Here is a 16,794-nt window from a genome sequence, read left to right as displayed (position 1 = left end):
AGGGGGCATGAGAAAACCTTGGCGGATAGGATCAAGGAAAACTCCAAGGCTTTTTACACGTATGTGAGGAATAAGAGAATGACCAGAGAAAGGGTAGGGCTGATCAAGGATTGTAAAGGGAATTTGTGCACGGAGCCTAAAGAGATAGGAGAGGTCCTTAATGAATACTTTTCTTCGGTATTCACAACTGAGAGGGACCTAGTTGTAGAGGAGGACAGTGTGAAACAGGCCGGTAGGCTAGAGGAGGTCGCCGTTAATGAGGAAGATGTGCTAGGAATTTTGAGGAAGTTGAAGATAGATAAGTCCCCCGGGCCTGATGGGATTTATCGAAGGATTCTATGGGAAGTGAGGGAAGAGATCGCAGGGCCTTTGGCGATGATCTTTTCGTCCTCACTGTCCACGGGTATAGTGCCGGAAGATTGGAGAGAGGCAAACGTCATTCCCTTGTTCAAAAAAGGGAATAAGGATAACCCCGGAAATTATAGGCCAGTTAGTCTTACGTCAGTGGTGGGCAAATTATTGGAAAGGGCTCTGAAAGATAGGATTTATGATCACTTGGAAAGGCAAGTTTGATTCGTGATAGTCAGCATGGATTTGTGAGGGGTAGATCATGCCTCACAAACCTTATTGAATTCTTTGAAGAGGTGACCAAACGCGTGGATGAAGGTAGAACAGTGGACATGGTAAACATGGTATTTAAGTAAGGCGTTTCATAAGGTTCCCCATGGTAGGCTCATGCAGAAGGTAAGGAGGCATGGGATAGGGGGAAATGTGGCAGATTGGATTCAGAATTGGCTAACCTTTAGAAGACAAAGGGTGGTAGTGGATGGAAAATATTCAACACGGTGCTCAGTTACGAGTGGTGTACCCCAAGGATCTGTTCTGGGTCCTCTTCTATTTGTGATTTTTGTAAAGATTTGGATGAAGGAGTGGAAAGGTGGATTAGTAAGTTCGCGGACGATACGAAGGTGGGTCGCGTTGTGGACAGTGCGGAGGGCTGTTCAAGGTTACAAGAGACTTTTTCCTAGGGTGGAGGCAGCTATTACGAGGGGGCATAGATTTAAAGTGAGTGGAGGTAGATATAGGGGAGACGTCAGAGGTAGGTTCTTTACTCAAAGAGTGGTCGGGGCGTGGAATGCATTGCCAGAGAGGGTAGTGGAATCGGCCTCATTAGGGGCATTTAAGCGGCTATTAGACAGGCATATGGATGATAGTATAAGGTAGGGGTGGAGGTTAGATAGACCTTAGGATTAGGGTAAAAGTTCGCCACAACATGGTGGGCTGAAGGGCCTGTACTGTGCTGTACTGTTCTATGTTTTATTCTCCGTGTCTTTGCTGGTTTCCTCTGGGTGCTGTGGTTCCCTTCCCACAGTCCAAAGATGTGGAGGCTAGTTAGATTGGCCATACTAAATTGCCCATAGTGTCTAGGGATTTGTAGGCTAGGTAGATTAGCTATGGGAAATGCATGGTTACAGGGATAGGGTAGGGGTGTGAGCCTGGGTGGGATGCTCTTCAGAGAGTTGGTGTGGACTTGTTGGGCCTAATGGCCTGTTTCCACACTGCAGGAATTCAATTAACCCAGGCCTACCTTTAAAAAAAATGGAAGATTCAGCCCATTCTCTTGGTTTACTGAACTTAGTATGACCTATCATTAACTAACACAGTCCACTTTTTCCTACTTTCTGGTCATTCCTAAATGTCCTGTACTGTTCAAGATTCGGGTCTGAATCCATGTCATCCTGCAGCCATATTTCTGTAATGGCTGCCAGATCGTACTTATTTTTATTTGCGCCCTCAGTTCACCAGTTTTGCTTTGAATGCTACTTGCACTCAACTACAGATCCTTTAGCTTTATCATTTTACTCTCTTCCTAAATTTTAATCTTATCATTGTCTGCTTGCCTTTATTGGTCAGTTCATTGAGTATAGGAGTTGGGAGGTCATGTTGCAGCTGTACAGGACATTGGTTAGGCCACTTTTGGAATACAGCGTTCAATTCTGGTCTCCCTGCTGTAGGAACGATGTTGTGAAACTTGAAAGGGTTCAAAAAAGATTTACAAGGATGTTGCTGGGTTTGGAGGGTTTGAGCTGTAGGGAGAGGTTGAATAGACTGGGGCAATTTTCCCTGGAGCATTGGAGGCTCAGGGGGACCTTATAGAGGTTTATAAAATCATGAGGGGCATGGATAGGGTGAATAGTCAAGGTCTTTTCCCTAGGTTAGGGGAGTCCAAAACTAAAGAGCATAGGTTTAAGGTGAGGGGGAAAGATTTAAAAGGGACCTAAGGGGGAAAGATTTAAAAGGGACCTAAGGGGTAACTTTTTCATGCAGAGGGTGGTGCGTGTATGGAATGAGCTGCCACAGGAAATGGTGGAGGCTGATACAATTATAACATTTAAAAGGCATCTGGATGGGTATATGGATAGGAACGGTTTAGAGGGATATGAGCCTAATGCTGGCAAATGGGATTAGATTAATTTAGGATAGCTGGTTGGCATGGATCAGTTATACTGAAGGGTCTGTTTCCATGCTGCACAGCTCTATGACTCTAAGATTTATATTCTCTATCCTTTCGTGTCATGGTTCATCAGTCATTTCAAGTATTAATACCTCTGTTTTTGGCCTTGGCTCTACTCTTTGATTTATCACATCTGCCCAAATTTGGTCCTTTGCCCCCACTATTCACTTTAAAATCCTCTCTATTTCCCTAGTTATGCAATTGGCAGGAACATTAGCTGCAACACAGTTCCCACTTTCCCCAGTACCGCTGCCCGGGCTTCATGAATGAGAATCCAGTTCTCCCACACCACTCTTTCTAATCTCTCTAATCTGATTTGCCCTATGCCAACTGGCATGTGGCTCAGGTAATAATGCAGAGATTATGATCCTTAAGGTTCTGCTTCTTAATTTGGCACCTAGTTACTCATATCAATTATGCAGAACCTTCTTGTTTGTCCTGTTTGGGTCACTAGTATTTACATAGATCGTGGCAACTAGATCGTCCTCATCCCACTCCAATTTCCTTTCGAATCCTGAGCAGATATTCTGAACCCTGCAACTGGGCATACAACATAACCATCTGGACTCATGCTCTTTGCTGCAGAGATCATGTCAATCCCCCTTACTATACTCTGTATAACTCTGGCACTCTATCATAAGTCACACTAAATCGCTAGTTTTATATGCTCCTAACACAAAAGGCCTAGCTGACTCGCTCAATGAGGATCCAGTTTCAGCTGGTTCTTAATTAAGCCGCTCTTTCACTGGAACCCTCAAAGAAATCTTGCTTAAGGCTGACAACTGCTGAATTTAAAGTGTACATGTCAGTTTAATGTCAACTGTAAACCACAAATCAAATTAAATTTGTACAAAATAAGGGAAGACCCATCAGATCTACACCAAATTTCCATTTTCCTGCCTTCTCCTTTCAACTTCTATTCTTCTATTTGTGATTTTTATAAATGATTTGGATGAAGGAGTGGAAGGGTGGATTAGGAAGTTTGCGGACGATACGAAGGTGGGTTGCGTTGTGGACAGTGCGGAGGGCTGTTCAAGGTTACAAAGGGACATTGATAGGATGCAGAGCTGGGCTGAGAAGTGGCAGATGGAGTTTAACCCTGAAAAGTGTGAGGTGATTCATTTTGGAAGGACAAACTTGAAAACAGAATACAGGGCTAACGGAAAGACTCTTGGCAGTGTGGAGGAGCAGAGGGATCTTGGAGTTCATGTTCACAGTTCCCTGAAAGCTGCCACCCAGGTGGATAGAGTTGTTAAGAAGGCGTATGGTGTGTTAGCTTTCACTAATAGAGGGATCAAGTTCAAGAGCCGTGAACTTATGCTCCAGCTATACAAAAGCCTGGTTCAGCCACATCTGGAATATTGTGTCCTGTTCTGGTCACCTCATTACAGGAAAGATGTGGAGACGTTGGAAAAGGTGCAGAGGAGATTTACCAGGATGTTGCCTGGAATGGAGGGAAGGTCTTATGAGGAAAGGTTGAGAGAGCTAGGGCTTTTCTCTTTAGAACGACGAAGGATGAGAGGTGACTTGATAGAGGTGTACTTGATAGTGGGTGGCACAGTGGTTAGCACTGCTGCCTCACAGCACCAGGGACCTGGGTTCGATTCCAGCCTCGGGCGACTGTCTGTGTGGAGTGTGCACATTCTCCCTGTGTCTGCGTGGGTTTCCTCTGGGTGCTCCGGTTTCCTCCCACAGTCGAAAGATGTGCGGGCTAGGTGGATTGGCCATGCTAAATTGCCTGTAGTGTTCAGGGAGGTGTAGATTAGGTGGGTTATAGGGGATGGGTCTGGGTGGGATGCTCTGAGGATCGATGTGGGCTTGTTGGGATGAAGGGCCTGTTTCCACACTGTAGAGATTCTATGATAAAATGATCAGAGGTATAGATAGAGTGGACAGCCAGAGACTGTTTCCATGGGTGGAGGTAGTTATTATGAGGGGGCATAGTTTTAAAGTGAGTGGAGGTAGATACAGGGGAGACGTCAGAGGTAGGTTCTTTACTCAGAGTGGCAGGGGCGTGGAATGCATTGCCAGTCGGCCTCATTAGGGGCATTTAAGTGGCTATTAGATAGACATATGGATGATAGTATAAGGTAGGGGTGGAGGTTAGATAGACCTTAGGATTAGGGTAAAAGTTTGGCACAACAGCGTGGGCCGAAGGGCCTGTACTGTACTGTTCTATGTAACTCTGTATGTTCTTCTTTTTATCAAATAGTCTCATTCCCTTTTGAAAGCCTCAAATGAACCAGCCTCCATCACTCTCAGGCAGCACATCAGCCAAATGATAAAATTATTTTGAACCATCTCAGGGTAGATTTCTCACTCACGAGAATGAACAGGAATCCTTTCAATTTTCCCCTTGGGGCAATATTAATGCTCCATTTGAGAATCATGCTGTGCACTAAGTGTTGACCAGTATAACTTGATTGTTTCAGGCATGTTGTCCCAGATAGACACAGACTTTGTAAGACGAGCAGTGCCTGCTTGAGGGTGAGGGGTGAAGGGGCATGTTAGCATAGAATCATCACAGCATTGAAAGAGGCCATTAGGCCCATTGTGCCTGTGTGGGCCCTATTGAAGGAGCAGTTCACCTAGTGCCACACCTGTCTTTTCCCGGTAGCCCTGAAAATTTTCACTTTTTAGATGATGGTCCAATTCCCTTTCCAAAGTCTAAATTGTATGTGCCTCTACCACACTCATTCAGAGCATTCCAGACTTTAACCCCTTGCTGTATGAAAGTTTTTCCTCATGTGTTATCGCTTCGTTAGCAGTCACCTTAAATCTGTGCCCCCAGTTCTCAATTCTATGAATGGGAACAGTTCCCAGTCTGCGCCTGCATGCCCTCACCCAATGTACTCTGTCCAGACTCCTCTGCAATCAAATGAATAATTAATTTCATACTTCTCTATTAAATGTCACCTGTCACTCATCCTTTTAAAGTTACACCATCCTCCTCATGGATTCATGTTCCAAGTTTGGTATCAAAGAATCATAGAAGTGCTACAGTGCAAATAGAGGTCATTTGGCCCATCAAGTCTGTACTGACCCACCCTATCCCCATAACCTTGTATTTACCATAACCCTCCTAATCCACCTAGCCTGCACATCTTTGGACTAGGGGAGGAAACTGGAGCACCCGGTGGAAAGCCAGACAGACACAGGAAAAACATGCAAACTCTATACAGTCACTCATGACTGGAATTGAAGCTGGATCCCTCGTGTTGTGAAGCAGCAGTGCCAACCACCGTCATCTGCAATCATCTGCTCCGTCCCCTATACACTAATGTCAAGGTCATTACTATATATCAGGAATAGAAGGAATCCTTACGATGATTGAGGAACTCAACTTATAAATGTTTCTGTAGTATGAAGAACAACCATTCGCTGTTACCATTTCCTGTCACTCAGCGAACTTTGTATCCACGTTGCTACTACCATTTTTATTCCAAGCACTGGAAAATGGGATTAGAGTAGTTAGGTGCAGTCCTGATGGACCAAAGGGCTTCTTTCTTCCTGTAGACCTTTACGATCATGAGCAGCAAAGTTCCCCGTTATAACTACTCTTTAATTTTGAGCCACCTGTGGTCTCACAAACTTGGCTCTGGCTGTACTGCATAGGCAAACCATCATTCTCACCAGTATTCAGAACTGAATAATGGTTGAAGAGCAGGATGCACTCAGGGAACTCCTGCACTAATTTCTCATTTCTTCTTGATAACCTGATACTTACCCATCCCCTCCCTCCCAGCATTCTCTTAAGTTTGGGCTGACCACATCTAGAAGTATCCGTGCACAAAGCTCTCAACCTTGCAGATGCACCAGTGACACCAGCTGCTGCTAAAGCTCTGAAACCTGAAGCCAAGTTGCTGCGGCTGATGACACTTCCTGCATATATGGTTATCCAAGAATCAGGGCATGTGCTTTCCAGAGATCAAATCTACTAAATTACTACTCTGAAGAAAATCAAACAAACTCACCAGCTACATATTTCTCTGTTCCCTAAATATAGGGAGGTTAATTGAAATACTTGACTTCACCTTAATCAAAAAAAAAATGAATGCCCAACTCCTTGGACCAACTTCCTAACTTATTTTATTTGTTCATGGGATGTGCTGGCTGACCCAGCCCTAACTGCCCCTTGAGAAGGTGGTGGTGAGCTGCCTTCTTGAACCGCTGCAGTCTATGTGCTATGGGTAGACCCACAATGCTGTTAGGGAGGGAATTCCTGGATTTTAACTAAATGATACTGAAGGAATGGTGATATAATTCCAAGTCAGGATGGTGAGTGGCTTGGATTGGAACTAGCAGGTGGTGGTGTTCCCAAATGTCTGCTGTACTTGTTCTTCTAGTTGGTAATGGTCATGGGTTTGGAAGGTGCTAAGGGGCCTTGGTGAACTTCTGCAGTGTATTTTTGTAGATGGTACACACTGCTGCCACTGTGCATTAGTGTTGGAAAGAGAAAATATTGAAGGTGGTGGATGCGTACCAATCAAGCAGCCACTTTGTCATGTGCAGTGTTGTTATGTATGAGTTTCTTCAGTTACTGGAGGTGCATTTATCCAGGCAAGTGAGGAGAATTCCATCACATTCTTGACTTGTGCCTTGTAGATACTGGATAGGCTTTGGGAGCCAGGAAGTGAGTTACTTGCTGCAGGGTTCCGAGCCTCTGGCCTTAACTTCTAGCCACAGTGGCTAGACCAGTTCAGTTTCTGGTCAATGGTAACTCCCAGGATGTTGATAATGGGGTATTTGTTGATGATAATACCATTGAATGTCAAGGCCAGATGGTTAGATTCTCTCTTGTTGGAGGTGGTCATTTGTGACACATGTGTAGTGCAAATGTTACTTACCTCTAATCAGCCCAAATCTGGATCTTGTCCAGGTCTTTCTGAATATGGATAAAAATGGCTTATGTATCAAAGGGATCACAAATGGTGCTGAACACTGGGCATTCAACAATGAACAATTCCAACCCTGACTTTATGATAGATGGAAGGTCACTGATGAAGTAACTAAAGATGGTTAGCCCTAGGACATTACTCTGAGGAACTCCTGGAGTGATGTCTCAAGACTGAAGTTGTTAACCTTCAATAATCACACCATCTTCCTTTGTGCCAGGTATGACTCCAACCAGCAGAGAGTGGAGGGTGATCTGTTGGTTGTGGGATCACTTAGCTCTGCCTGTTATTTGCTGCTTATTCTGTTTAGCATGCAAGTAATCCTGTGTTGTAGCTTTAGCAGGTTGACACTTCATTACTAGGTATTCGTGGTGGTGCTCCTGGCATGCCATCCTGCACTCTCCATTGAACCAGGGTTGACCCCCTGACTTGATAATAATGGTAGAGTCGGGGATATGAGGTTGCAGATTGTGGCTTAATACAATTCTGCTACTGCTGATGACCCACAGCGCCTCACGGATGCTAAATGAATTGCTCAATCCATTTGAAGTGGTAATGTCACACAACACAATTGAGGTTATCCTCAATATAAAGACAGGACTTCATCTCCATAATGACTGTATGGTGGGCAGATGCATCTGTGACAATTGGGTGGAGGATGAGCTAAGTTTTCTCCCTCTCATTGGTTCCCTTAGCATCTGATGGGCATCCAGTCTAGTGGCTGGATTTCCACCCCTCCCGCCCCCACCTTTATTCATTCACAGGAAGAGGGCATCACTGGCTATGCAGCAGTTATTGCCTATCCCTAATTGCCCAGAGGACAGTTTAGAGCCAACCCCATTGCTGTGGGTCAGGAGTCACATCTAAGACAGACCAGGTAAGGACGGTAGTTTCCATCCCTAAAGGGCATTAGTGAACCAGATGGGTTTTTCCCCATGGCGGGATTTGAACCCAGGTCCCCAGCATGGGGCAGCATGGTGGCACAGTGGTTAGCACTGCTGCCTCACAGCACCAGGGACCCGGGTTCGATTCCAGCCTCGGGTGACTATTTGTGTGGAATTTGCACATTCTCCCCGTGTCTGCGTGGGTTTCCTCCGGGTGCTCTGGTTTCCTCCCACAGTCCAAAGATGTGCAGGTTAGGTGAATTGGCCATGCTAAAATACCCATAGGTGTAGATTAGGTGGGTTATAGGGGGATGGGTCTGGGTGGGATGCTGTGAGGTTCAGTGTGGACTTGTTGGGCCGAAGGGCCTGTTTCCACACTGTAGGGATTCTATGAATTTAGAACATTATCTGGGTCTCATGAATTAACAGTCCAGCAACAATACCACTAGGCCATTGCCTCCCCCTTGTAGGTTTCAGCCATTTCAAGTAATAGTATTACTATTGAGCTACTCTTGGTGATGGATATTGAAGTCTCCCCCTCAGAATACATTCTGTTGTAAGAGATCACATATTTTATATTTTTAGAACTGCAATACCAGGAGAGTGTTGTGACTTGAAAATCAGGTGTTGCATATCATTGAGCTGTGCAATGCAATGTTGCTTTTCAGAAGTAGCAAGAGGGAGACTTTGAGACTAAGTGGCACTGAGAACTTTCAAGTTAAGGAAATTTTGCCTGGCAACAGCTGTTTGATTGGTTAAGCTGCAGAATGCTAAAATGCTATAAATGCCAACAGCAGCAGTGGAAAAACACCCAGAGCCTTCAGATCGAAAGCATTTATCTCTTCCTCTCTCTCCATATGGGATAAAGACGGAAAATCAATAAAACGTAAAAGAAATAATTTGTACAAGAAAGTTCACCTGATGTTGAATCGAAGAACAAGTGTCAGCCTACAAGCAGCATATCATCACTGCAACAGGACTGAGAAAAAGAACTTCCCACCTTTGGACTTTTGATCTTCGGAATTTTGTTTGACCTGCTTATACTCCTTTACTACACATAATTTGTGTGAAACCATTTGTCTTAATTATGATTAAATTCCCACACATGTACATAATCAAAGGGGTATGTTTAAGTGGCATAAATTAGAACTCTTTTCTTTTCATTATTCTTGTTAAATAGCTTTCTGCTGAAAAAACAAACTGGCGTGAATTGCTTTTGCCCTGAGTAGCAGTCATGCAGTCAGGAAAACTGGTCATTTTGGTGATCTCATTGGAATTTTATATATTCTGCAACAGCTTGTGGAACAGTGTGGCATGAGTGGTGCATTCTTCTCAGTTACGAATTGACACTGTGCCCTTGCACCCTCATCCACCAATTCATCAGCAGAGGTTGGGGGGTGGGAACGACACATGGTAGTCAGCAGGAGGTTTCCTTGTTTGTGTTGAACCTAATGCCATGAGACCTCAATGGGTCCTGAGTCAACGTTAAAGACTCCAAGGAATACTCATTCCTGACTGTATACCACTGCACCACCATGTGTAGTGGGTCTGTCCTATTGCTGGGAAAGGACAATACCCAGGGGCAGGGATGGTGACATCTGGGACATTGTCTTCTGAGAAAGGGAAGTAAAGCTGCAATGCTCACCAGTCAATCAACTCATGGCATTCCTGTGATGTCAGAGTTTGACTTACTGTAATTACTTCCATGTTACTTGGAAGGAATAGTGTAATTTGCTTTTAATTCACAAACAGCATAGAAGATTTCAGTAAAATCCTCAATACAGTATTATCACTTCCTCCGCGCTGGTTTCTGTTAATGAACATGCAAAGACCAACTCAGTATGATGGATTTCTCAGAAAACTGCATACTTCCTGTATAAGCACCCTTTATGAACCCAAGACAAACTGGTAAGTTGTGATATTGCTTTTAGGGGACAAGCATTGATGACATGATTACAAGTATCAGCAATCAAGCATTTGCTATTGCATTTTGCACAATTTTTAAAGCTTTTAGCAGACATGCTGATCCATCAACAGTGGCTTTTACTTTGTAGGCAATGTATTACATGGTTTAACGAGGAAGATTGTACCATAAACCTCACACGAGTGCAGCCGGACCAAAATTTAGAGTGCAGACTTTCCATTTTTGCATTGCCATTTTTATCCTAACACTAGTATGTTTTTGCCATTTACGTTTGTCCTCCGTGATGCAATCAAAGCCTTGTTCTTTGACAATATATTTATGATGTTGTTACAAGTAATAGAGGAGACCATCCCCACACAAAACATAGGAATGGTCACTGGTATTACATGTGACTTCACTTAAATATATAAAATTGTGATAGGGCTGGTGAGACTGGACACAAGGATGATGTTATCCATGGTGGGCATCTGGAACAAAGGGTCATGGTCTTAGGATACACCATTTAGGACAGGGATGGGTAGAAATTTCTTCACTCAGAGGGTGATGAATCTGTTTATTTCTCTACCACTTAAGGGTGTGGTGGCCAAGCTACTGAATATAATTAAGAAAGAAAGAGTTGGATTTGAAGACACTGAAGATGTAAAGGGGTATGGTGAGAGAGCAAGAGTATGGTATTGGGATAGTGGATCAGCCATGATCATACTGAATGCTACAGCAGGCCTCATGTTTCTTTTTTCTCAATTTCTACTGAACCTGCATATGCCTGGTTTTCTCTGCTGTACCTCCAGGACACACTCACAAAGAAAGGTCTTAAATTCAGAATTCCCAGGTTTCCACTCATTTGCATTGCACAAGAATTTCTTTGGAATTTGGTGGGGCAGGGAAGAATGATGGTAGGAGGTAAAAATAGCTATGCCACAATTAGATTTAAGTATGATTCAACCACAAAAAAAAATGGTGGTTGGGGTTGTGGTAGGAGAAAAGATAAGCACTCTCTGTCATCAATGCAAGTACAGAAGGATTGAGGCTAAAGACTTTCGCAGCCAGCAGCCATTAAAATTGGAATCCATATTCCTAACTTTTATCCTGAAATAGGACAAGTAATTGTTATTACCTGGTCCCAACTGGCTCCTGGGAAATCAAAAAGAACAGAAAAAGCAAGACAGGCCAGATCAAGTGAACAGAATAGTTGAATTTCTGTTTGATCAATACACCTACTTCTGGAAAAGATTGGGAACTTTAAAATTTTGACAATGAAAGGGCAACATGGTGGCTCAGTGGTTAGCACTGCTGCCTCACACCGCCAGGGACCTGGGTTCGATTCCACCCTTGGGGTGACTGTCTGTGTGGAGTTTGCACATTCTCCCTGTGTCTGTGTGGGTTTCCTCCGGGTGCTCCAGTTTCCTCCCACAGTCCAAAAATGTGCAGGTTAGTTGGATTGGCCATGCTAAATTGTTCATAGTGTGGAAGGATGTGTACATTAGGTGGGTTATGGGGGGGAAGGGTCTGGGTGGGATGTTCTGAGAGTCAGTGTGGACTTGTTGGGATGAAGGGCCTGTTTCCACACTGTAGGGATTCTATGAAAGGTTAAACACTGGTCACATACATTTTTTTTGTTTAGTGTAGACCCTTTGTCTTAACACAATATAGGAGGGGACCATGGGTAGCACTGTTTCTATAATATCATTGGCAGTACTCAGCATGTAGTTTTCCCCAAATCTAGCTTTCCCCAAATTGAGTTTTGCCTGAGCTGAATGGCATGTGTGGATGTGAATATGGCTTTGTTTCTTTTTGCTGCTTACCTCTGGTGACGTCATTTATATCATATTTGAACTCATCATTTCCACATTTCCAGGACATATCCTCCACTGAGAAGGACTCGTTTGATCGTAGCATAATAATTTCAATTGCACTTGACTTCAGAAGGGCAATTTGGTCATCCGCAAGCAACTCCCTGCAGATTGAAGAAGTTCTCTCCTTAGTAAATATTTCTGCATCAGCATTTTTGTTGTAAATTAATTTATGATATTTACCCAGTGATGGGTATAATGTCTCCATCATTAGGTCCACAATTCTGCCCCTTAGGGCAGGTGGCGATTCTATTTCCTTTGTCAATGTTCTCCTTGACTAGATGGTTCCTATTTCATTTTCCATCCTCTCTGCCCCACCCCTTTTAGAGAAATTATATGGTTGCTAACTGGCGCAGTAGAGCGTGGGAAGTGGAGCGGTGGCATTAAAACCTGAAACATTTGTTTCCACACTTGCAGGTTACTGCTCTAATGTACAGCTTTGCCACAATGCTGGCACCTCTTTTATCATCCCACTTCATGCCTGTAACAATGATTTGCTAAACAGAAAAAGAAGTACACTGTATAAAAATAACAAGCTTGAAGCACATATAAAGATAAAATAAACATGTGATGTGGCATGCAGCCATACAGCCCAGCAAGGTTTCATGTCAGTTCCTGTGTTGAGTTCACTCATTTTAGCTGGGGCAGCAGTTGGGGTGCTACAATCATTCAGCATGGATTAGGCAGGAGAAAAAAATAGTCTTGACTTCCACTGCCAAAAGTGTGTGGGAATAATGGAGAGGGCATGATCAGACTTAGCCATGACGTTACCACAGTCAATTTCTTTTGTGTTGCCATCTAAGGACAAACACATTTAACTCAGTGAAGAGATGAAGGGCTGCAAGTTGCAGCAGAACTGTATCCCAGCAAAAGTCATGGCCCTCAACAGCAAGTAAACTTAAAAAAAAATGCTATTTGCTCAGTTTTACAGTAGCCAAGAAGCCCAATCAATGCTCAAACCATTTCGATCATGGAAGAGAAGGGAAAAGGAGAGCTCAAAGTGGACAGGATACAAATAAGAAGATGCTTTTTCTTTTGTCTGCTCTTACAGTCATCACAACTTATAATGGCAGTAAAGCAAAGTTTTAATTTGGTGTCAGTTTTTGTAAATATAGGAAAAATATGAATTTTAGTTTAGTTTCCCTGTAATCATCGCTTATGCAGCAAATAACAGTCAATTCTTGCGCTCATTTAATCTCACATGATGCTGTGTGCCAAGTATAGTTCTAAAAGATCAAGCAAGTTATGGTCATTTGCAAAATGCAATTGCGTCCAGTGATTAATGCATAGTTCCACTCTTCCTGAAAGTAAAGGGTGAGAAATCGTTTCACTGAAAATTCAAACAAATCAGGTCCCTCTACTGTGCACCATTTTATCAACACCAAACGGTAAGCTTCACAACAAACAGAGGATTTAGTTCAGATCAATCACATTGGAGATTGGTTATTGATAAATTCCACACACTTTCATGTGCTGATCAGCACCTAGTGAGAGGTGAGGAGATGGGTGTCACATTATTCCATGTCAGGCTCGTAAAACACTGCACAGTGCCTTTAATACAGCAATGCATCCAAAGACACGCCCCAAAAAGGCTAGAAGCAAACATGAGTTAGGAGCTATGATCTATGAACTGTTTTAAATGATAAGACTTCATGGAGATTTTTGAAAACAGTGTGGTTGGGTGCTTAGGTAACAATCATATTCTGAAGGCACTACTGATGCATAGTAGAGAAGAATGGGAAGAATGGAAGATCTAAACTGGGACATATAGCTGCAGGTGTTTGTAGAGATAGGACTCGGTACAGATGCAGCGGTCGAACATGTTGAAGGCTATGGGGAAGTTGGAAAAATAGGAAGGATAAGGCACTGAGTTTGTTTCCACTGAGATGTTATTGGTGACTTTGTCCAGAGTGGTATAGTGAGTGTGGAATTGACACTAATCTGCAGGAATTGTAAAAGGAGCAAAACAATAAGTGAGCATACAAGAAGCGTAGAATATTTGAGGGCCTTAAACAGGAAAACGTTAGGGTTTGGCAGTAGTTAGAGATGGTGGAAGAGTCAAGCTGGGAGTTTTAAGGTGCATTTAGCACATTTGGAAAGATAGTCTTCTACAACATCAATCGTTTGCAAGGATAGGTTAACTGAGTGATTAAGGGTTGGGTTAGTCAGGAGTCAAGGGGCAGGAGCTGGATGTCATGGAGAAGATGAGGGGTAGAGAGACACTATGAGAGAAACTACAGGTTCAAGGTAGAGGAGGGGAAGAGTTTGAAGACAAAAGAAATCAATGAACTCTTCACAGTTGACATTAATAATGAGGGTCGATCAGAACCAGAATAGAGGTTGTTTATGACGGAAAGGTCCAGGATGATTCCAAAGATTAAGATAATCAGTACAGAGGAGACCTTCACCTCAGTGATTAAGTTGGAGTTGAACCAAATCCCAGAGATGAAATAAATAAATAATTGCAACACCTTATCACCACAAATGAAGTTGCAATGGTAGCAGCCAATTTGTGCACAAGTATGTCACAAAAATAGTAAATGAGACAAATTACCAATAAAATTAGCCTTGGATGGTACTGGCAGAGAGAACTGGTTTGACCAGGGCATAAAAGAACTGTTCTTTTAGCAATGGTGCTATGAGATTCAGTGCTAGAAACACTGCTTTTTCTGAGATCAATACTTGGATATTGGAACACAGTAAAATTACAAAATTTGCCCATGATATAAAACTTGAAGAAGTGGCAAATGGCCTTTGAGTAATGCAATGAAGAATCAGACAAAGTTGCACGCTTATGTTCTGAGTGGGTCTGAGACCCGTAACCTTGTGACTCAAAGGCATGAGTACCAACTGGCTCAGCTAAACTGGCGTTTAAGTAAAGAAATGTGAAAAGAGTGTGTGCTGATCTAATGCGCTGTTAAATCATCTCTCCCTGACAACTCCCTGCCTATTCTTTATACTGAAAGATGGAAAGCCTTCCAAAGTAGCGCTTTTCATGATCACTGATGTCTCAAAGCACTTTACAGCCAATGAAGTACATTTGAAGTGCAATCACTGATGTCATAGGGAAATGCAACAGACAATTTGCGCACAGCAAACTTTCATACACAACAAAGTGATAACATTCAGGTATCCTGATTTTTGTGATGTTGATTCAGGGATAAATATTAGCCAAGGCACTCCCCCACTCTTCTTCAAAATATTGTCATTATATCTTTTACAATTACAAGCAGACAGATAGGGCTTTAGTTTACATCTGAAAAGATGGCACCTCCGCAGTACTCACTCAGTACTGTACTGGAGTGTCAGTCTTAAGTCTTGCTTTGCCTCAGTTGTCTTAAAGGCTTTTGGGTTCCTTCCCATCACCTACTCACCTACGCACACCCATAGCTCTGTAGCCCATAGACACTACCTAAAAGTGTGAATAATAGAGCTTTCAAACACTTCACACACTTCTTAGTTTTGTGCAAATAAACACAGACATTGACAAAACAGATCACGTGAAGAATAACTTATTATGACTACTTAAAATATGTCAATCTGGCAAATCAACAGTTCTCTCCAGTTGTCAAACAAAACCCCACACTGGGATGATAGTTTTGAGAGTCTAGGCTCTCAGCCAAGCATACATAATGAAGGCATCCAGTCCTACTGTAAGGGACTACATATCTTTCCTTTTTGGACTATAAACTGAAATGGAAGTCAGACTGCTATATAGGTGAAATACCAGGAGACCTTTGCAATTTCAGAAATTCAAGTGGTGCACAGTTTTAGCTGTGTAAAACTATGTTACTTTTCAAAGCAGTGAGGAGAAATACTTGGACTGCAGGTGTCATTGGAGTTACAGAAAACTGTCTGTTGACAGACTTTGGATTGGTCCAATTGCAGTTTGTGCTTGTTGTATAATTCATGATCTGTAACAGACCTCCAGAACCAGCAAATTGAAAAAAAAAACTTCTCTCAGAGTAAGTGAAAAGGTAAAAAAAAAACTCAAGAAACTTATAGAATTCTAATACAAGGAAAGACCTAGGTCCATCAGATCAACTATTGAAGTGATGAATTATCATCATTTTACAGACAAAAGGAACAGAGAGATAATTTAACCCAGCTTTGTGATCTGAACTTTTGATCTTCAGAATTTTGTTTTACCTGTCTATTTTACCATCCATAATATTTGTGTCAAACGATCTATCTATCTGTCTTACTCATGACGTAATGTATGTATTTGGTGTTTTCAATTGTTTAAATCACATTATAGATTTGTAATCCTTTCTCTTCTCTCCCACTTGTTAAGTGAAGTATTATAATAAAAAGAGTCACTTTCTGTTAATCATGAAACCTGGCATGATTTTCTGTCCAGAACAGCAGTCAGTCTGGCAAACTGGTCAATTTGGTGGCTTAAATGGGTATTGACACATTTGTAACACATTGTGGAACAGTAGGGCTTATCAGCACACTCTTCCCAGTTAAGTTGCAATACTGAAAGAGGTCTTACATCTGTGCTCATTGCAAAATCTCATTGAAAAGAAGACCTTTTGCAAGCATGGGCTGGTTAAACAAACCATTTCATTCTGCTACAATGCATATGAATATGCTGTTGTTAGTTCAAAAAGGCACTCATATATCAAGTTCAGTGTCAGTATGATGCTAAGTACGTAGGCTGTCCATTCCAACAACTGGCTAATCGAATGAAACAGCTTGTTCCTTTGACTGTTCGTACGAAACA

At 42.6% G+C, this 16,794-nt stretch overlaps 1 protein-coding gene across 1 annotated transcript in view; it reads right to left on the bottom strand.

Annotated features, from left to right (window-relative positions):
- Window positions 1–16,794, bottom strand: part of LOC109924142 (vitamin D3 receptor-like) — a 23,954-nt gene that overhangs the window by 4,648 nt on the left and 2,512 nt on the right. Inside the window, exons 2-4 of the mRNA XM_048618821.1 lie at window positions 12,031–12,172; window positions 3,861–3,896; window positions 2,608–2,704 (exon numbers count right to left, since the gene is read on the bottom strand). Coding sequence (XP_048474778.1) covers window positions 2,608–2,704; window positions 3,861–3,896; window positions 12,031–12,172 — 275 coding nt within the window. The remainder of the gene's footprint in view (window positions 1–2,607; window positions 2,705–3,860; window positions 3,897–12,030; window positions 12,173–16,794) is intronic.

The sequence above is a fragment of the Rhincodon typus genome, chromosome 41 (assembly GCF_021869965.1).
Source record: "Rhincodon typus isolate 14 chromosome 41, sRhiTyp1.1, whole genome shotgun sequence".
NCBI lineage: Eukaryota > Metazoa > Chordata > Chondrichthyes > Orectolobiformes > Rhincodontidae > Rhincodon > Rhincodon typus.
Note: the sequence above shows the minus strand (reverse complement) of the source record. Positions and strands in the feature narration are given on the sequence as shown.